At 40.5% G+C, this 22,547-nt stretch overlaps 1 protein-coding gene across 2 annotated transcripts in view; it reads right to left on the bottom strand.

Annotated features, from left to right (window-relative positions):
* Nucleotides 1–1,819: 1,819 nt before the first annotated feature.
* Nucleotides 1,820–22,547, bottom strand: part of LOC121960736 (matrix metalloproteinase-16-like) — an 83,804-nt gene continuing 63,076 nt past the window's right edge. For both annotated transcript variants that reach the window (XM_042510582.1, XM_042510583.1), the window contains 4 exons: nt 15,836–15,974; nt 9,942–10,092; nt 8,548–8,663; nt 1,820–4,182 (listed from right to left, as the gene is read on the bottom strand). In XM_042510582.1, coding sequence (XP_042366516.1) covers nt 3,848–4,182; nt 8,548–8,663; nt 9,942–10,092; nt 15,836–15,974 — 741 coding nt within the window. In that variant the 3' untranslated portion in view covers nt 1,820–3,847. The remainder of the gene's footprint in view (nt 4,183–8,547; nt 8,664–9,941; nt 10,093–15,835; nt 15,975–22,547) is intronic.

Raw genomic sequence — 22,547 nt, 5'->3', positions numbered from 1 at the left:
CTGAACAGTCCTGTGATGAGAACCGATGAAGTGTTATCCCTAAGAGTGTAATTTCATCACACGCACACAAACACACACACACACATATACACACAGACTCAGTGACCACAGTCAGTAAACTTGCTTGACCTCACTTTCTTTGTTGTAAGCAACTGTATGTCAAATGTGTCCTAGCGAAGCTAGAATAAACACTAGCGGGCCGTAGACGGCTCCTGTTTCACATTCAATCTGCAATAAATGCCAGCACGGCACCGCTGGGATCGTACATCTAAAGCACTGATTTTTATCATGCCACCCAAAAATACAGCAGCCCACAAAAGGACCGCTGAGCTCTTCGGTCCCAGATCAACACACATACAGTTTTCTCTGAATCAGATGCTACTTTAGTATTTTTCTTTCCTGCTGCTGGCTCAGTTTATCTGTGGAGTTCAGAGGTCACTGTAGTTTGAGCCAATATCTGTACGCACTGTAGGTCGGCCCTCAGGCTGCACTGTCTGCACTACACTGGTTCAAGCCAAGTTTAAAGTTGCTTAAAGTCCAACTAAACACATATTCTTTTTTTTTTGGAGTAAAAAGTGGTGTCAATATTTTTTTTAAGTTTTTCTTGTATTGTTCCATTTTTTTATCAATAGAAGGAAGAAAAAAAAAGTCCTTCTGTGTCTGTTTGACTGATGGCAGCTGGCAGGCGAGACACAAACTTAACAGAATGGCGCTGTAGCCTACCTGTCAGTTTTTAAACAGACCTTTATGATATTTGCAGGCATGCTTACGTGCTGTTTAATGTGCTGCAGCTGGGAGGCTCATTAGCTACAACCTCGCCGTTAAACCGAAGATAGCAGTGCACTCTTCTGTGGTTAATGTTGGTTTTGTGGCCCATTCAACAAACAAAGCAAATGTCAAGAAAATGTGTGTTCATGATTGCCAGTTAGAAAAGAAGAAGACAAGCAGAACTGCTAATATAGTGATGGCAATATAAACATCAGTGGTGGCTATTTGCATTGAAGTGTAGAGCTGTTGCTTGTTAGGCGGTCCATCACTTTCAGACTAAAATATCTCAACAACAAGGATGGAATGCAATGAAACATTTTAAAACTATCCATTGTGCCCAGGTGATAAGAAATGACAACCTTGGTAATCCCCTAACTTAAATTCTGTTGGTCAATTTAATCAAGACTTCAACTTCAGCTCAGGCAAACTTTGTGTTTAGTACCAATTAGCAAAGATTAGCATGATAACGCGATAAACTAAGATGGTAAAATATGGAAAACATAACACTTACCAAACATCAGTGTGTCAGAATTGTCCTTGAGCCACTGCTCTCTGCCTTACTCTGCCTCTGATTGGCTTATCCCTTACCCTAACCTATGTCAGTCCTCTAACCAAAACTGAACCAATCCAACCAACAAAGTCAATGAGTATTCACCAATCACAGTGAAAGTAGGGCGGGCCATCCTGTTGTAAGCTTTTAGATTAGCCATTGTACAGCAGAGCGGCTTGCATGGCTGTACACTATAAAGGATATTTGCATTTTTACATTATTTTGCAGTGTCACTGATGTTCAATAAATACAAATCTTTCTTGGCTTCTTCCAGTAAATCATCATAAGATGAAGTGGCTGGTAGAGTAAGTGCTTGACACTAACATGGGATCATCAAGTGCCCTCTTTTATCAAAGTTTCATGTCAAACCACTGCTGTCAAGTGCACGCCATCCAAGAGTAACAGAAACTCAGGCAAAAATCAAATCAGATGTGATTAACAGATAAACACAGACAACAATGACAGCGCTGAAAACACATACAATTCAAAGATGAGCAGACATTTGGAAGGCAGCTCTTAATCATATATTGATCAATTTATTCATTCTGTCAGGACACGTTTCCCCGTTGTCCTAAAGTCTTACACAAACAAGTCATTGTGAGATGTCCAATTTGTTTTGACCAGAAAACAGGAAAGAAAAAAAGAAACCAGTATGTGATCATGAAAACAGACACATTCAGAGACTGCTTGCCATGACGGCGAGAACACAAACTTTGCTAACAGTTTCTGTTGAAGCCAATTCGATCAGCCAATAACCCATCAGATCTCCCAAAGATTTCCCAAATGTACCACTTGAATCTTTTGAAGTTTTTTTTTCTTAGATTTAATTGTACCTGGAGGTAAGGGGAGAGGGGGGAGTTGGGGTACACTTAAAATGTACAAAAATAAATGCAAACAGTATTTTCAAGAGAAAACTTCCTCCTCAGCTTTTTTTTTGAGGGGTTTCCAAAGCCACGTTGAGCAGAACCGGTTGGATGTACAGTAAATGCTTGCATGCACGTTGACACAGGCACTGATCTTGACTTGGTGTCTCACTTTGTGGGTCCTCAGTCAGGAGACAAGAGCATTCTGGGAACTGTGAGCTCTCTCAAACAAGGCAGTCAACAGGATTCTTAAAAAAAAAAAAAAAAAGGTCTGTCCGTTCACAAATAACCATACAGAATGACCATTTTGGATGCACACTTTAAAATGAGGGGAATATGGGCCAAGGACAAAAAAATAACATCAGCAAATCCAATAACAAGCTCTCAAGCTCACAATAAGCCTGATTTCTGTTGTATGGAAATGATAGAAGTAACAATAACAAATATCTTAACACACAAAAATAGTGGCTTTACTCCAGAACCTTTCGACATCTTTTTTTTTTTTCTTACGATACAATACATTACTCTCAATACAGGCTGAACCTACTGTATATTCTGTCCAGAAAGGCTCAGCAAGCCAGTGCTGAGAATTCTGGGTAACGTAATAAAAAACATAAAATACCAATCACAAGAAGCTCTCAATTCGCTTCTATTACAAACAAATGAACAAAAAGAAAAGCAGTATACAAATAAAAAAAACAACAAAAAAAAACCAAAAACTCCAAGAACAGCAAAATCAAGCACAAGTTGTATGATCTATAATTAAGGCGAGTTAAAATATTGCAGAATAATTTGGCCCCTGTGTCTCAAACAGACTGCCACAACAGTCAGAGCTCCCCGACTCTTAATCGCTGCAAGGATCCAGAGAAGGGAAGAAAGGATGAACTGAAGAAAAAAAAGGAAGAAGAGAAAAAAAGTGATCCTCTTTGGAGAGAAATTGATTTTATTTGGTTTAGTTTGGTCTCTTCCTCAGGAGCGTGTTAAAGGGAACAGTGAGGACCTGCTTTCTCAAAAGAATTTAAGAAAAGAAAGAAATAAAAAAGATAAAACGAAAAAAAAGGGATTGGTAGCAGATTGGTGATGTAATTAACTGGAGTTTATCTGAGACTGTGTATCTTTTGAGCGCAGTATGAAGCAGAGGGGGGCACCAAGATCAGAAAATATAAAACTGTTGTTTCATCAACAACCTGATATGACAGATGACAATGCAGTGCCCTGTGGTAAAAGTGTGTGTCCCCCTGAAAGTCCTCCTTCTGATTAAGAGCAGTCGGGCAGAGAAATGAAAGAGGAATGGGATAGGAAGTCAAGTTTCTGAGATACAAAGTGATACCGACCCTCTTGTTTTTTTACTGGGACTGAATGTCGTATCAGGCGAAGATCCCCCACAGTCCGTCCCTCTGCTCCCCTGTTTGTTAAAAAGGCTGAGGGTTAGCGGAGTCAACTTTAAGTCGTGGGGTCACCTTTTGCGTGAGGGATCGCCGACAGGTTGTTTCTGCGGGTCTGAACGAAGCTATCAGATCACCCAACAGGAGGAAGCGTGGCTGTGTGTTCTCACTAAAGATGTCCAAAGTCCACTGTCCTCCTCTGTGAAAGTGGGGGGTGTTCTCCTGTTTCCACCTGTCTCTCCTGCCGCCCTCGCCCCACCGTCTCACGTCTTTCCGATGTTTCAGACCCATTCCTGCATGGAGCGTTTGCAGTAAAGTATGTGGCGTGGCGTACCCTTCCTCTTGAACTGCACCACAGTGTAGACCAGCACCAGCAGGCACAGCGCGAGCACGCAGGGGATGACGATGGCGATGGCCTTCACCGTGTTCGCCTCGTTGTCAAGCTCGATCACCACGTCCGAGTTGCCGTCATCGGCGGGCGGCCGGGCGGGGTCGATGGGCGTCAGCTCGCAGCCCATGAAGTCCTTGAGGATGGAACGCGGGTAGCCCGGCTCCACTCGAAGGAACTGGTTGTTGAACTTCCAGTACTCCTTCCCCTTGTAGAAGTAGGTGAAACCTGAGGGAAGGAAACACGGAAGAAACAGAAACCTGTGAGTTGATTTAACAACAGGCTGAAAAACAACGTTTCACTGCAGACTCTGATTTGTGCCACCTCTGACCACACCCAGCAGTGATGTTATGGTGTACTACCACAACCTGGAGTGTACTTCTATATCCCTGCAGCAAGTTAGACCTCTGCAGGTCAGCAAAAACAAGAGTTTCAGGGCAGAATACAAAAATATCTTCAGATTCTATTCTTTAGCAAAAGTGCTACTATCACAGGTTAATAATAGTCCATTAGAAATAAACATCCTGCTTACTAAGCCATACTTTAGTATAAGTGTAAGTATAAGTGTATAAGCTGTATTAGCAAAAATGTACTTTCAGTATCAATATAAAAAGTACTTATTGTGGGGCAGATTGGTTCTTTAAAGTAGGGATGCACGATAACATCGGCACATCATCAGCATCGACAGATATTGGTTTTAAAATGAAATATCATAATCAGCCACCACACTGACAAACATGTAGGAAACATCAACTGTAAGTTGAAGTATTTTTTCTCATTTTGCACAGTGAATGTATATAACAAACATTGAAAAGCATTGTATTTTCTACTATTTTCTTTTTTCTGTAAACTGTAAGACACACTTTTTTAAAACTCAAACAAACAAAATCTAACTCACCCAAACTGCCTCAGTAAGTCTTGCTAGTTGTTAGATTGATGATTTGATGTTTTGGACACGATTAAGTCTATCTTTTTCAATAAATTTTGACTTTTAAACTTAACAAAGCTATGGATAATTGGAAATGTTCGTACTGCACAAGTCGGCAACAATCCTACGCAACCACCACTGGAACCAAATTCTACCAATACTATAATACTAAAAATATTAATGTAGTCTAATCTTCACTCCAACTGTGCAGACACACCAGGTTAAAACAAAATGAAAAAACGTTCATACATTACTATCACAAAAAAAGAAAAGAAAAGAAAAAACCTGATTGAACTGAGATCCAATAGACGATAAACTGCCAGGGCGGTAAAACAAGCAAACCTCAAACAACTGTGTCTGCTGCTCTGCTTTTGAGCCATTGTTTCCGTTTCGTCTCTATTGTTCAGCTGAGATGTCTCTGACTGTCCCGCAGGACTAATTATATCTGGTCATAAAAGAGGAAACACACCCAACCAGGAGCCAAACCCCCACAGCTAATATCACACAACAGCACAACAAATGTCATGGAGAGCCAAGCTGCTGCGGAGGACCTTCTCAAATCACAAGAGTGGCAGGTCGTTTTTTTAAGGGGGATGTGGGCGCAATTGTCCCGATGTCACACACATACAGAAGTCTACTTACACAGAGCTCTTTTTTTTTAATGCCCTTCGCAATAGGAAAAAACACTCCCCTCTGTGTTTGGGTCGAGAGCCGTAAAAATGGTGACGGAAGCGAAAAAATATTCTATTCACAAACACTCATTCCAGCAAACATTTTGACTCTGAATAAATTGTAATATAACAATATGAAGGTTAAAAAAAATTGATTTAAATAGATTATTTTTTTCCCCTGCGTCTTAACATTAACGGAATATGAAAATGTAGTGCCTGTCTGGGTTGGTACTAATTTTACTTCCCTCATGCAAGTCATTGTCCCTAAAAGTGTTTGTTTGGAAAATATATTCCATGTAAAACTGAGCATGACAGCTTGGCTGAATTCTCCAGTTCTCCTCTTCCTCGCTGGCGCCCTTAACACGCGATTTATTATTCATGCACACTCTTCTCGGGGAAAATAGGGGAGGAAATGCTCTGAATTTGCAGCCAGATGGCGAGATGGCTATTGTAAAAGCCAGGGCGTCTTATTCCACTTGTTAGGTGAAGATGTTTCTGGTGAGGAAGTGAAGAAGCTCAGTAAGAAGCTTTAAAAGATTCATTTTGAGGGGGAGGACATGATCCACAAAGGAAAAGGAAGAACTCAAAAACTATCTGAATCTGTGTAGTGCCTTTGTATTCTTGTAGGAGTTTGTGAGAGGAAATCTGATGGGAGTGTTTATAGGATGTCGCTGTAATTATAACCAAGTTAATCTCTGATTTTTATCCAATACATTTTCTATAACTGTGAACAAAAAACCTCAAAAACATTAAGTGCTTATTTTTTGGCAAAATCCAGGGTCATCTGATAGCAGCAAACCCAATTAAAATTTCTAACTGTGCAATAAACTTCATTTTTTTGGTGTTTTGATGCCCAGCAGACTGTGTGCCTTTACAACGGACATCTTACAATGAATTTATGAGCAGTGGAAAATGACAGAGGATCATTTTAAGAAAACCCGCTGTCTTGCTGAGATTGAAGAAGTGATTAGCTAAGCCAAATACTTTGTTGAGTATAAAGACTGGAAGCAGAAGGAAATAGCTAGTTTGGCTCTGTCCATCGGAAGCTCACAGTCAACTCAATATATCTCTTACCTTGTGTTTATGGTGAGTTGTGTGATTTAATTATTGAATTATCATATTCAACTATTCAAACAGCCACTCCTTTTCCCTAAAAAAGTCACAATTATTTGCTGTTTTGTTTTTGTACAGATTAAACAAATTAAACAAACAAACAAAACAAGATATTAATTATGAGGAATAAGCCAGGCTCTGTGTTTTCCCCTGCTTCTGGTCTTTACAATTTGCCTCAGTGGGCTTTATAACATTTGACATCCCTCTGTCCTCGGACCCTCACAGCGGATAAGGAAAAAAACCTCCCCTAAAAAAACCCTTAAACGGGAAAAAAAAACAGCAGACACTTTGGAAGAGCAACTTTGGATGGATCCCTCTCTGAGGATGGACAGACATGTAATTGATGTCGTAAGGAGCAATAAAATTACAGTAATATATGACAAAATGATAAAAAAAAAGAGAGAGAGAGGGGAGAGATGCACAACAACAATAGTAACAACAATAACATTTGACAGTAGAAATATTAATATTTATAAATGTAGTTTATGATTGTACGTGTGTACTATTTCGTACTCATTATGGTGTGCTGCTGTATTAATGCTCTGGATACAGAACATTCAAAAAGAAACACACAGGTCTTCCTTTTCATGAAAAGTCACAGCTTGCCTCTCAAAACCAGACCAGTTACAGTCTGAGCAACATGTGGTTGTGTAGCAGGCAATGTAACACGAGCCAAACTACACACAACACCCTTCAAACTCTCATTTAGAGTTCAGCTGAGTATTGTGATTAGCTGAAGAAATGTAACCGCTCTTGGGATTTTTTTTCTTTCCAGTCTGGCAGCAGCTTCTGCCACACTTTTCTCCTACATTTAACACAAATGAATCGAAAAAGAAGTTATTTAGAGACCTAGAGATCTAGATGAAGCAACAGATAGATGGGTTTGGGAGCACAAACACACAGTGAGGGGCATGGTTAGTAAGAGAGGGAGAGAGAGGGGGGGGGGGGGATGAGAGGTGAGACAGCCTGAGCTATTGTGGGTTAGAGCCAGGTCAACATCACCCTGGGGCCCCTGCTCTGAAACGTGTTGCCTCACACACACTATCATCAGCAGCAGCAGCAGCAGACTCAATTATGCCCGGTTATCTGGGTCAATGTTATGAGCGTGCCACTTGACACACTGTCTGCAAACAGCTTCCCTGCCAAATAATCGGAGGCCCACACATATACTGGCGGAATTACATGTGATGCACCTATCGTCCCTTTGGATATCAATCCACCCTTCATGCCTCGATTGATGCCCGCTCCACCTGGCCTCACCAGCAGACACGCCCGGCTACAGATCTGGCAGCAGATCCGTGGGACAGATGGCGGGAGCGTTCGGCACCACCTGCCCTGCTTTTTCCAGCCCCGGAGATGCCAAGACCAGGCCCAAACCCACCTGGCATGATACAGCCAATGGGAAAAGCTTTGCTCTTCTTCAGGCTATTTGAATAGCCTATGAGTAAGCACTTTGAGAATAACAGATCCCGCCTTTCCACCCTTGGCGAGGGCCAACTGGCTTAAACCGGAATGGGCGCCCAGCGGTGGTCTTGTCCTTTCTGCTTTCCACAATCCTGCTCCAACTGGGTCTTATGGCACACTGAGCAGGATGGTCTGATTATGGAACATTCAGCTTGTGAAACAATTCAAAACTGACCTCTTTTCATCTTTCATTTGCTGTGCACAAACACTCTATCAGTCTGTTTCCCCTGATATTGCATGTATGGATGCAAGCCACCCACTAAAACTCAGTATAATAACTGGGGCAAATTTCAATCAATGCTACCCTGGTTTACCTCCCGCGCTGCGTGTGCCAGTGACCAGCTGAAATCAATGCCGCTTGGCACATGAAGCGTGCTGTTATTGCCAAATCAGAGTATCGGGCAGGACAACTCGTACCATTGGCTTTGTCAACGAAGGCCCCCTGTGGCGAATCAGGCACACCTCTCCACACTGTGACGGGCTTGGGATAGCCGGGGTCCATGGTTCTCATTTCCTCATTGTAACGCCAGTACCTAAACAGGAACAAATGATGAGCCACATGAAAACAAAATAGACTGGACAGCTAGGAATGAATGGGTTGATTAACAACAGATGGTTCTTTATCCCTTATCTTGTCTCTTAACACCACATGTCAGCAAATCTTAGTCTCTCACAAGTCCCCTAACTTAATGGAAGTGCAATTCTACATTGTTAGTTATATGCAGTGACCTTCAAGTCACCAGAATTGTTGTTGGACAGAGCTCTCCACTACAAAAAAAATACAGTAAAAACTGCTAGAATTATCGCCTAGCAGTTTTATGCTGCCGGGAACCAGTCAAGCTGCAATTACAGTTTACAATGTATGTGAAAACATACACACGTCACTTCAGCAGCAAGGAAGATCTATACAATCGCTACATTTTCAAGATTTATGTCACCATTTCAGTATCTCACCAAATTTCTCCCCCTCTATTCCAGAGTCATGATGTTGTTTGAAGTCTTTCTTTTTTCTTTCCCAAAGGTTATGATGAAACTGTGAAGTTGAACTTTTGGATAATTAATACTATCATTTTATATTTATTATTTAGTAATTCATGTTAAATTTTGTCATTGTTTGTGTATGATTTCTTGAGTAATGGCCAAAAACATGTTTTGTGAGGTCACAATAACCTTGACCTTTAACCTTTGACCACTAAGTTCTAATCAGTTTATTCTTTTGTGTGAGTAGATGTTTGTGCTACATTGAAGAAATTCCCTCTAGGTCTTTTCGAGATATTGTGTTCAAAAAATTAGATAGATGGAAGTCACAGTAGTCTTGACCTGTGACCAACCAAATCGAATCAGTTCATTATTGAGTCCAACTGGACGTCTGTTCCAAATTTCAAGAAATTCCCTTGAGGTGTTCTTCAGATACTGCCTTCATGATAATAAAAAAGAAGAGGTCACAGTGACCTTGATTTTTCACCTATGCCCACCAAAATCAAATTAATTTATTCTCAAGTCTAAGTGGACATTTGTGCCAAATTTGAGGAAATTCCCTCTAGGTATTCTTGAGATTTGGTCTTGACGAGAATGAAATGTATAGACATACAGATGACCTGAAATCATACTGCCTCCAGCTATGGCTATCAATGGCATAGAGACATAAAAAACAACTGGGGAAATATCTTTTGGAATAATGAGTTTCATCCTTTCACTATAGCTGCAGTTTCTCAGGGCTTGAAGCTGCTTAATTTCTGAATTCTTGGAGTTTTTGATGTTTTGTTTTCTGATGTTCGTGAAAACAGAGTCCTTCTTTCATTTGCACTCACCTGTCCCCTTTAAAGAAGTAGGTCTTGGCCACATCCTCCCACCACACAGCGGTCTCTATGCTCTGGGCCGGCATACCATGGCCGAACTGGGCGATGTCCTTGGGGTATCCAGACTGCAACACCGTGTCCTTAAACACCCAGAACTGCTTCCCTGCACATCAAGAAAAAGAGAGGGAAAAATAAATTAGAAGAAGAAGGACAAGTAACAGCTGGGATTACCCTCCAGGAGCAAGCGCACAAGAAGGGCAGATTTACAAGGACACATACAAGCCTAGTAACAAATGGTGGGCAATAACCTGTTGCCTTGTATTACTGCATTTGATGTTGATGTTTCCCTAATTTAAAATAGGACACAGACATGGTGACAAGTTTGCCCTTGCTTAGAGGTACTCTGGGAACATTTCAGGGCGGCAAACTGAGCCAGTTACTGCTTAGCTGAGATAAAAAGAAACAGCAATGATCCTTGTGGGAAAATTGGCGACCACAGAGTCACATTAAAACATTTTTTCAAAGTTTACGAGCCCCAAGGAGCCAAACAAATACCTGAACTTTAGGATATTTTTTGGGAGGTCTCTAGTAATGATGTTGTAAATAACTAACCTAAAATGTCCTATTATTTGGATCATTTTACAGTTTGCAAGTTTGTTCCTTTGTTCTTTTCTCTTCAACCCACCATTCCTGTGCAGTAATAAGGTTAAACTGCACTTTTCTGACACAGTGTGACCCCAGGAAGTGATTTATGTCGTCACTAGTGGAGGTGAAGGGTGTGCCAGCAGGAAGTTGGGGGGAGGGGGGGTTGAGTGGGAGAGTAGTATGTTGCAAGAGAGACAAAAAGAAGGTGGAAATGACAAAGTTACAAAAAACAGGGGAAAAGGGGGGGGGGGGGGGGGGGGGGGGGGGGGGTATTGAATGTTATCAGTCTTTGCTGACCCATGTCATACACATCATACACATTTTCAGATTTCTAACTTTACATACTGCTTTTATACATTGTGTTGTACCATAAGGCACAAATGTTTTCATTGTTATACACTTGGCACATTACACATATTTATCATTTTAAATATTCTCATTCTGGTGCTAATTGTTGTTATTATTACTGTATTTGTACATGTCCATACTTTGTGATGGTACTTATTTTTCCTTTCTATAATTCTCTGAGCGACTGCAACAAACCAAAGTCAAGTATTTCTGATTTTGATTCTTTCAAAGGAGAAAGAGATAAAATAAGGATGGTGTGTATGTCTCACTTTTGCAGATGGAGGAAACTTGCAGATGATAAATATGTGTAACCAAGTTTTTTAATGAATCAGCTTTAACATGACATTTTACTCTACTTGAATGGTAGATAAAATCTGACAGACTATGAGGGACTTTTGCAAGGTCAGCTTTAAAATGACCTGCACACTTTCCCTTAACAAATACAGGAACAGGGTGTGAAATAAAGCAGAAATGATTGCAGCACTCACTCTCTTGCGTCATAAAGGCCACACATCTGACATTTAGCCTTCGAGAAGTGTTTACACTACATGGCTGAGGTGAAGGAGGGAGATTTATAGATGGAGAGGAGGAACAGCAGGACGGAGCGTTGGCTGAATGTAAGTGGGAAGGAGAAACCTGTAGTGGCCTCTTTTTTGGAAAGGAAATTCCTGTCATTTCACCTTGTTCTCTTACACTGCTCCACACATTCTGGGTCACACTTCCTCTGGCCCTGACGCACGCACGCGCGCGCGCACACACACACACACACACACACACACACACACACACACACACACACAGACACACACAAACACACCACACCCTCAGATTAATAGAGCCTCCCATCTCGAAGAGGAATGAGTTAAACTTGATTCACAAAAACACAAAATGAAAAAAAGCCTTCTCTCTCTATCCTGCATTTAATAGGATTCTCCTTTTTTTAAAAAAAAAAAATTGGAGTCGACTTGCATTGCCTTCCACATAAAAGTCTGGCTTCATCTTCAGAGCTGTGAGGGCTGCTTTGATGTAGTGGCAGCTCCGGCATCTGCTTCAGTGTAACGACTAATCCTCCGCTTGCCCTCAACACTGTATGAGGAGTGTTATATAGGATGAAGATTTGTTCCAAAAGAGACCCCTCCTTCTTACACGGGCCACACGCAAACACATGCTGTACAGCCAAATGAATCACACATGTGCATGTGTTTACTGAAATTATTATGCACAATCATACGCACACATTCCCCAATGTGAAAATCTCTATAAAAAGATTTCTTAATATCGCTGCAGAAATCTGTAGGCAACGGAACAAGATTTTGGTATTGCAAGTATTCTGGTTTCTGTTTGTAGTCTGAGTAATATTGATCAATCACATTTGAGTTGGTCTAACTTGTGGCCCTATAGAGTACATCAGGGATGGGTCCCATAGGCCAAAAAACCTATGGGATTCTTCAATTGGATTTTGGATCACTGCAGAAATGAAGCTCTGTGGTAAACAAACGTTTATACTTACACATCTTGTTCAACAAGATAATCTTAAAAAGTGAACACTGCTTGTAGGATTTTTGAAGCCTAAATGCAATGACCTGAAATAGAAAGCTAATGTAAGGCTACAAACAAACAACACTACTGTTGCACAACTTAATGTCGTGTTTGAAGCGGCTCAGCGTGATGACGTTCTATAGTCTTCTTCAGCCAATTGTTAGCAACAGCCTTTTTTAAGACAGATAAAACCTTCAAAGTTCTCGAGTAAGGTTAATTACTGACATACTTTATGTCGTAGAATAAATTTGAAAGCCTCTTAAGCTTGTGTTAACCACAGACCTTACTTCAGCCATCTAAATCAAAAAACCCATTGACTATGAGACAAGGGAACCGAGAATGCTGAAACTGGTCTGTGGTTGTAGGACTCACTCCTGCTGTCCCCTCTATTTTTTAACCCCTTTCATAATTATCTCTGTACTATTTTATAAAGGCAAAAGAAGCCTTAAAAATAGTTAAGAGGGTGGCTTTGTTGTTTAGGCCTTTACAAAACCACAAACTCAAGAGCCAAAGTGTCTGCTATGGAAGCTGCAAATATTAGCATGTCCAGCTAACAAGCTAACCCTGCTAAGTAATTTTTTTCCAGTGGCAAAGAGCATATCTTTGGCTTTCAACTCCATTTTGTTGGCTTATAGGTTGCAGTACACTTTGTATCTATCTATATAAATATCTTTTCAGAAATGAACAGGAAAGGGAATTTAACAATACTGCAATACTGCACACATTAATAAAATAAGCTACAAACTCAGTTAAAATTAGGAGTTTTAACGTTTGCATTATCTGACACTTGCGGCAGTAGATAAAACTGAAAACGCAGTCTAGCTTCAGTCGTCATTTCAGCTGATAGTATTCACAATCCCTGGCTTGAAATGACAGGTCTGATCTTGTTTGCGTCTGTCCACTGTTTTTTAAAATTACTTCTTATTAGTCAAGTATTTTATGTGGTAAGTTTGCCACGTTATTATTATAAACTGATAAGTCATGGCCAGAATAAAAAAAGCTTGACAGACGTAGCCTACAAGTACGGTCACTGCTCTCTGGAGGATAAACTAAGTAACTGTTTGTGTTAACTGTTGACACTGTTTTCAAATTCTGCATTTTTAGTACTGAAATAATGTACACGTCAATACTTATGTAATAAGCTAATATTGGCAGACATATTGACATGGCTGATTAATGTGTGAACCTTTAATCTCAAATAACACACTCTAAGACATGTCTGCATGAGGTAAATGAAGCAAGCAACTCTGGCTGTCCTCTGACACAAAAGACACCAATCAAGCTCTGATTGGATCCTGCCTCCTGGGAGGAAAATGCATACTGACATATAGATCTTGCTGCATTTGCGTAAGCCTGCTACTGCCATTGAATATTTTACTTGATTAATTGAATTCATAGCCATAATGCAACCTCTTACCTTGTGATTTACGCTAATCAAGTAGTTTGACTTTTACACATACAGCTTTTTAGTGTAAGTCTTCAAAATCTGCCTGCATGCTGTCAACAACATCAAGACACTCTGATTAGCAAAGCTGACAACAGGCTTGATTCTACAGTTTTCACACGATTAGCTGAGTACACATTCTTGATTTGCAGATCCAGTGTCTCAGAAGAATAGAAACAGGCAAACAAGGACTCCAAACTGGCACAAAGCTGCACTGTGGGAATGGAGAACACATGCTGAATCTATTTCAAATGTATACCAGTGGTGTCTGCTTACTGACCTGCTGTGTGTTGCCTTAACAGCACTAAGCTAATCAGTGTCTCTGCCATGACTTCAGTGCAAACTAGACTCTAAAGCCTCCATCTGTGCATTTATTTTCATCAGGAGGATTCATCAGACAAGGCGCTGTTAGTGGATATGCAGAACGGCTGGTTAGAAGAGGGCCTAGAGTGCTGCATTTTGTTTTCTGACCGACTTTTCTTCCTAATGTTTTATTCCAAATGGGGACAGACAGAATAAGGCCTTCTGGGAAATCAGCTGTGCATGTTCAAATGAAAAATAGCATTCTGTTAGTATAAATTTTCTAAATCTGTGTGCCATCCTCATGCTACCCAGCCACGGAAAGAGAGTGGGGTAGAGGAGAAAGCAGCGAAATCAAACTTGCAAAGCTTGTGGTACACACAGGACCAGCGGCCTGCTTTTCCAGGAATTGTTTGGTGTTGAAAAGAGAAACAGGCTGGAGTGAAGATTTGTAGTTTTTATCTCAGCAGACTCTCATTGCTTACCTACGTCTCCTTTCATCAACACACTCCCTTTCTCTCTCTGTCTGTGTCTCTCTGGAGTGTATGCAAATAGGAGTCTTCAGGACTGCTATGCTTGTTTGCTGTTTCTTTTAAGTGGCTTAAGACGTAATTAACTTTGAATCTCTGTATTTTGGGGCTAGCTTAGTCAAGATTTGAATTTATAGACGCATCTCTTCAGAACAGTGAAAAAAATCAAACTTACTGTAACACACATTGAAGCTCTTTGGCACATGACATGAAAGCGATTTCCATGAGTTATACATACTTATTATGTTTAGCTGCAGTGAAGCTTTAAAGGTCCAGTGTGAGGTAATTTTGGGGGTATGTTGGCAGAAATGGAATATAAGTATGTTTTCTTCTGTATTATCACCTGAAAATAAGGTGAAAATAATAATCATTGTGTTTTCATTAGTGTAGAATGAGCCGTTTATATCGCCATGTTTCTACTAAAAAACATTGAGTAATGATGTGAAACTGCTTTTCACCCAGGGTCTCATTTCTTGAAAACAAGGCCTAACAGAAGCCAGTTCCCACGCAGAAGTTGTGATCTACAAAAACATACTTGACGGGAGAATGTGTGTACCTGTACGGAATATCTGACACATGCAAAAAGTTTCAGCTGGTTGCAATCCTCATCGCAAGATGCAGTTAAATTTCCCGCAAATTCACATTACTACCAGCACCACCAAACTCGACAGCATTCTTTTTAAAGGCAAAACTGCTGGATTAAGGTGGATTTGTCAACCAAGTGAGCAAAACAATACTTTAATCTTCCACATATTTGCATTGAACTTACACACATAGATACGATCAAGGCAATTCCTTGAGTGAGCATGATAACATACAGCAGTTCTTACAGACAAGAAAAAAACCTGTTTGTTTAAGAAAACACATGCTGAATGCTGAAAAGACATGTGTGTATAGTTTATACAGAAAGACAATGTGACAGCCATGTATACAGAGCATACCAAGGAAATTCCTGTAGATGAATAACAGTCTTTGGACTGGACTTCCAAACTGCTGGATGAGGATGAATCAAAGCTTTCTGATGTGCCCCTAATGGAAAAGAGCTTCACACAGCAGCAAAGTGACAGCAGTGATGGTGCTGGTGAAGCACGGGAGCTTACCTTTGAAGAAGACAAACTTGCCCTCGCTGTTCTCGTAGACTGCGTCTATTTTGGGCGGAAGGCCTCTCCAGAAAACACTGATAAGCATGGGGTATCCTGGCATTACTGAGTTATCTCTCACCCGCCAAAACCAGTGGTCCTGAAAGAGAAGAAAGGGCAGTGTTAGGGAGAGCGGCATGATCAAGGTCACTTTAAAAGTTTCTTGACGCCAAACAACAAACTGCGCTGAACCAAGAAAAAAAAATATAATGAATTCTGCATATTGTAACACAGTTGGCGGTAAATTAGAACATCTGATGGCGGTGAACTGAGGCCAGCTTCCTTGGTTTCCCCTCTCCTACAACAAAGCCTGCTGGCGATGATCAGCTCAAGCTGCTGCTGTGATAGCCCTGATGGCTTTAAGATCCACATATACTTTCTCAGGTTGCCTGGAAAGCCCATGAGACCGTCGCAAAGCACGCAGAACTTAAAGAACACACTGGGAAAACCATCAAGTAACGGGGGCAAAGTGATAGCCAGGAGCTTTATGAGAAGCCAGGAGTCTCTGATTTCCTTCAGGGTGGGGGGAGAGAACGTGAGCGCGGCCAAGTGGAAGGTGTGTCCTTTTGATGTTGGATGAAACTTGATGACAGAGGGAGCCAAGGGGAGACCCAGCTGTGAAAGCCATTAGGACACAGCGAGATGTCCCACCCTTTGGCGATGAACGGCCAATTGCGTCTCCCCAAACGGGCTGAGCGCTCAGGCCAAAAAGCCTGACCTCATAGCGAGGGACGCAGAGATACAGAGAAGGGAGACAACACATCATCACACCCTGCCTCATTCACAGTGAAAGCTAAATAAACAGCCCATTTATCAAACACTCTCTGCGCTGCTCTCTTTCTCTCTCTCTGTCTAATCCAATTGTTTCTCTGGGACTCTCCTCTCTCCCTGGACTCTTCCACCTCTTTCTTTTCATTTCCCCTTGTCTCTCATTCCAATTCCTCATCTCTTCCTCTCCCCCTCTCGCTCTATACCTACTGCCTCCATAGATTTCAATTGTTCAGCATTTTCTTCTGTACGCGGCCAGGCCCGGTAATTGAAAACAGATCAAACTGTGAAATTCGACCCATTTGAATCCTTTTGACTTCATAAAAGAGAAAATGTTCTTTCTCCCTCCCTACCGTCCCACTCCCACTCTGAAAATAAAGCTCAGGCGAGCAGACTTCGCTTGTAGAAAATTTCAGCGGACACTTTGCAATTACAGGAATGTCTAGAATAATCACAACACGTTTAGCCTCAGCAGACGTTGTTTTATCTGAAATTGTTCATGTTCTATACTTTGAGAGAAAGAGCAGTGCTGGGTATGTCACGCATACTGTCTCATGATAATGCATGCAGAGCAATGAGGTTGAATTACCATACGCTCTCTGTAGGAATATAAATTCTGGACTGCTTGACGGCATTAACAAACTGTACCTACCAATGAGTTTTTGTCAGTGGAAAGTTTGTGAAGTGGAACGCAAACTGCAGAAATTATCCTGCAAGTTCCGTTAAAAGTTAATACTGTACAACTCATCACTGCATGAGGTTTGTGGCCTGCTGAGTTCACTTTTAGCTTCACATAAATGATGGTAACTGCTCTGCCTTTAGTTGATACTTCAATGAACAGGTATTTTGACATAGATCAAGCAATGAGAACATTACTTCATTGGTACTCTGCTGGAAGAGTATTGTAAAAAAAAACTGGCAAAAACCCATTACTGCAAAGAGATACAAAAAAACTACAAAGAGACAACAATGGCCACAAAGTGACACGAATAGACTATAAAGCAAGACTAGTAACTGCAAGAGCAAGGATGTCTTGCTCTTATATGTAGATATTGCAGGTGGAAGCCTTTAACATGTTTGTGGAGTTAACTGACTTGTACTACTGCGCTAATTTCAGCTCCTTTACTGGCGAGATGCAACGACACACTGTGTACACAGTTCTGCTCTACTGGCAATGAGAAAACAGTCTACGCATTTTTAGCAATTTTACCTGTGTTAATAAACCTGCGTGTGCTCACTAATCTTGGTAAAAAAAAGGGGTATGAAATCTACTATAAGTAATACACTGACTATGGATGAATATCTAACACAGCTCTTTTTCATCTGATCTGAATTATCCATTTCATAGGAATAAAATAGGACAAAAACACATATTCTTAACGTTGCTATCCATGATAAATGACAAATAGCAGGAAAAAAAGAATCTAACAATGAGGTTTAAACTAAAACCTAATCCAGCTCAGCCCCGGGTGAGCTTCTGCTGCTGCTGTGTGTGTGTGTCTGTGTGTGAGTGAAGAGGTGAGAATATGACAGACAGTGGTGTTAGGATGACAGTGTTGCTGATCTCTCACTCGGTTAATGTGACACATACACTTTCTTGGCTTGACTGAGAGCAGAATGCAGGTGTAAATAATTCAGAGAGGTAGAGGATTAGGGTTGAAGCTGAGAACACAGTATCTATCAGCAGAAGAGAACTTGTTCTGTTTTTGTGTACTATGTATTTTTCCCTTCTCAAAGAATCGACTGGAACAAAACTTCTCTAAACCACATTAACATAACTGAACAACATAACTTGTAAATAATGAAGTATGACCTTGAAATGCAGTCGCTGTGGTACTAAGAGCTGGTTCAACTTTTCAACCTGCAGTTGTTTTTTTCCATCACTCTTCATTCTCATAAAGCAGTTTTACTGTTTATACATGTGGCAAAATATCAATATAATAGAATAATATAATATTAATAGAATAATTCATTATTTTAAACAATATGCATGTATATATATATCAGATGCCTTTTGCAAGTATTCAAGTATTTAAACCTTTAAACTCTGTGCAAATTGGTGCGTTTTTCTTAAAAAAAAAATGGGAAAAAAGGCATTGCACAACTTATTCCAACATCTAGGGGAAAAGAAATAAGAGAGAGAAAAAATATTTTCTAATTATCATGATTACAAATTAAACATTATATTACAGAATTCTTGTTAATTTTTTATGTCATTCTTGTTAATTTTTTATGTCATTTCCCCTTAAGTAGTTCATTGCCTCCTCCCTATGTTTTTGAGAGAAATCAAGCCAATTTGGTCAGGGAAGGGTTAATCTTTATTAAAAACTAAGCTAACTGTCTCATATTTTATATTTAGCATGAGATGTTTAAGAATCTTACAACATCTGTAAAAGACTATGTATCTAAGTTGATGATATAGTAGTTAGCTATTTCTTAGCATTTCTACCTTACAAACGTGAAAAAAAAAAACTAACTGGTGGCATTGAAAAGTCTTTCACATTTTTGAGAGCACTCAGACACGATTCTAGGTGTCACGGTTCTCCATTTCTTTCCTCCCAGTTACAGAAAGGAGAAAGATACTGATAAGAGTGGACAGCTCACTGCCCACTTGGCCACTGTGTTCTCATTAATGGATGTCGGAATCAAAGCTTGTCTCCAACATCAGCGGCCAAGTGGCCAATCCTGCACTGCAAGGCACCCTCCGGCATCCCAGAATCCCCAGCTCTAAATCTGTCCACATCAAGGAAGGAAGGTCTCTCAGTGACTGGCAAGACCCTTGTGATTACACTTAAGACTAGTGGAGAGGTGGAGGAGGAAGAGCCTGGCAGTTTCCTTTATTATAGGCTGTCTCGGGATGAGAGCTGGACTGATGAGGGAAGTGTTTTTCTCTCTTTTGTACCTGACTGTAGGCAGCGCAAGACGCTCTGATTGCATCTATGCAATGGTCTGCAGTTACAAAGTTTTGAGCTGGCAAATCATGCATTATAATCAGGCGCCGAGCAGAAGTAAACTCAATAAAATGACTTTACCACCATTGCTAAATCATTGCTTTCCAAAATATGTATTCTTTCAGGCTTTTACATAAGGGCTGTCGTGAACTATGGCCCTTTAAATGACTTTAAATGGAAGTCTGTGGAAAAAAAATTCAACTTCTCTCTACAAATAACAAGAAACTCATGTAATGTCATTGTGGTGATCTTAAAATGACCGTCCCGTTATATTAAAGCTTAAAAAGAAGCATGTTCTAGGGGAATACCTGCACTAAAACCTTAAAGCCTGGATTGGATTTCCTGGCTCTCCAAACTGACAAGATGGCAGCGAGCCATAAACTCATATCCAGACTTCTGAAGTCTGCTGGACGATGTCTGAGACTATGTGTCCATATTTTACTACACTCCAAGCCTGAGGGGAAATGCGCGGACTCTTGGTAACTTGCTGTCTGGTCGCTGTCTGACAGTAAAAGTGATGAGGTCACAGTCTAGTACACTTTTGGTACAGCAGGAGAAAAAAGCTGGAGAAAGGCCCTGTCCCTGTGTGCATGCATATACATGAATGAGCGACTCTCTACCATATGGCTTAAGAGTTCATAGAAAGTTGAACCCGAAGTCCCTGCAGTCATAAAAGTAGGTAAAAAAGGTAGCTGTGTAATTTCAGTGAAGCATTTACTGGTGACACTGGATCTACACGGCCACACAGATGACTGTGTGAACCTTAAACAACCCTCTGTTACCCCACCGGAGAGACAAATGATCAACCGTAAAGCTACCACCTTAACAAGCATGACTCCTAACCTGCCTTTGTAGATTAACGCTCCTCAGATATATCAGGCACCTCTAAGCTTTGCTGGGAATGATACTTCTTACATCTAAAGTTCATCTGCAATAGCTGCAAAAGTTCTGTTAATAAAACTTAAGACTGTTTGGCTGTAAAATCTGATCTTGTCACTCTTTTCCTTCATGGTATCCTGTAAAGTGTACAATGGTTTCCCACACATTAATTTATTTGTGGCGGCCCAAATATATATATCATGCCGTTATTCATTGCACCACACTCTTGGAGAGCAGAACATACTCTGGGCACAGATGGAGCAGCAGAACGGCAGGTGCAATGAAAGTGACACTTAATCATTAATTGGGCTGGGTCTAAAGTTTGTATTTCATCTATTGATCTAATCGGACCAGGTATGGATATCAATTATCCATCCCACTAAACACACAAACTACTGCTGAGGAAAAAAAAACAAACAAACTTGCTTTCAGCACCCACGTTGAGCAGCCAGACTGTTCACACTGTTCGCTGCTGATTGGCACAGACAAACCTGCTTCTGATGGGCATGGCCTGGAGACTGCGTGCTGGTTTACAATTAACATATCGGGGCGCTTCCGCATCCATTGTGAACGCAGTCTAAATCAAGTCAAGTCAAATCAAGTCAATTTTATTTATAAAGCCCATATTCACAAAACATGGTTTGCCTCAGAAGGACATCACTCTGTCCTTAGACCCTAAATGCTATGATGATGTCATCAGGGTCATATTTGCTTCGGCTCTAAATTTGGGGGTGTGGTTTTTGGAAAAAGTGGACATTTAGGAGACAGGGGGATCTAATTAAAGATGGATTGCATTATGGGAAGTGTAGGATGCAGCTTTTTCAAAGCATTACTCAAACTGTGGACTAAATATCAGGTTGTCTTATCCTCTGCTTCAGTTTTCTTTTTCCTATTTTTAATTTGTAATAATTATTTCTCTTGTGTGTACGCCAACTTTATATAAGGGCAATAATACATTTATAATTTGTCCCACATTGTATTACCAGACACTGATAACAAACATCTATATCCTGCTGTAATATGGAAATCATTTGCCTTCACGGCTGCATAAAATTGCATATGGAACAGTTTTTCTCAGCAGTTCTTGATGAGCTACACTACTTGCATCTGGAAGTGGAATATTTAAATATTTGGAAAACAATAACCTCTGTCTCTGTGGGGGGAGGTGTTGGTTTCACCATTCTGGTTTGTGAATTTTTTTTTTAAAAAAGGCCTGTGGATGCAGGGCTCTGTCGTAGTACACATCATTAACGTGACTCACTTACTAAGCAAGCAAAGGCTCTGAAAGGCTAGCACATGGGGCAAAAAAACTTTTGTTCAAACTTCCTTGCATCCTGTGTATTGCAAAAGTAGATTGAGAAATTTTTTTTATTTACATGTAAATTATTGTGAAGGTAATCTACAAATCTGTAGACTTCAAATTACTTTCAAAGGCAGAACACAAGCAAGCCGGAATAATCACATACAAAGTTGTGACAGACATATTCTTCAGAGATTTGGTATGAATGAGGTGTTCTTCTGTCATTATCCAACTATAACTGATATTGTTTCCCTTGCCTCTTTTTGGAGACCAACAGGTTCCACTTTGATTTGTGCTGACAATGTGGATCTTAATATTTGGTCCTTGTGTTGCAAAAGCCCAATGTGGATCATTATTTTTCTAAGTGAGAGTAAAGAAACATTTTAATTCATCCTCAACCTCAGTGCCTTTGCTGTATTTCACGATATAAACTCTCGTAAAGTCATCTCTGTCAGCCTCCCTTTTTTTCCATTGCTGGACCACCTGTGGACTTCAGGGGCTGTGAGACTGCTGAGATCTCTGCTATAATGACTTGGCATTGACTCGACTCCGCTCTTCCAAAACAATCAAGTGGGGACGGTGGGTTTAGCCAAGCTGTGTGGACCAAATGGACCTACACCATGAAGTAACCCAGCAAACAATCGTATAATCAAATAAATAAATAAATAAATAAAAAAAGAAGGAAGAAATCACCCTTATAAATGGTAGTAACCAGAGACATAAGTTGAAATAAAAACTGCAACAAACAGTCAGCACAAGCTGTAAATCCTTTCAA

Source organism: Plectropomus leopardus, chromosome 21 (genome assembly GCF_008729295.1).
Source record: "Plectropomus leopardus isolate mb chromosome 21, YSFRI_Pleo_2.0, whole genome shotgun sequence".
NCBI lineage: Eukaryota > Metazoa > Chordata > Actinopteri > Perciformes > Serranidae > Plectropomus > Plectropomus leopardus.
The sequence above is the reverse complement of the archived record's forward strand: the minus strand, read 5'-3'. Positions and strand labels throughout refer to the sequence as shown.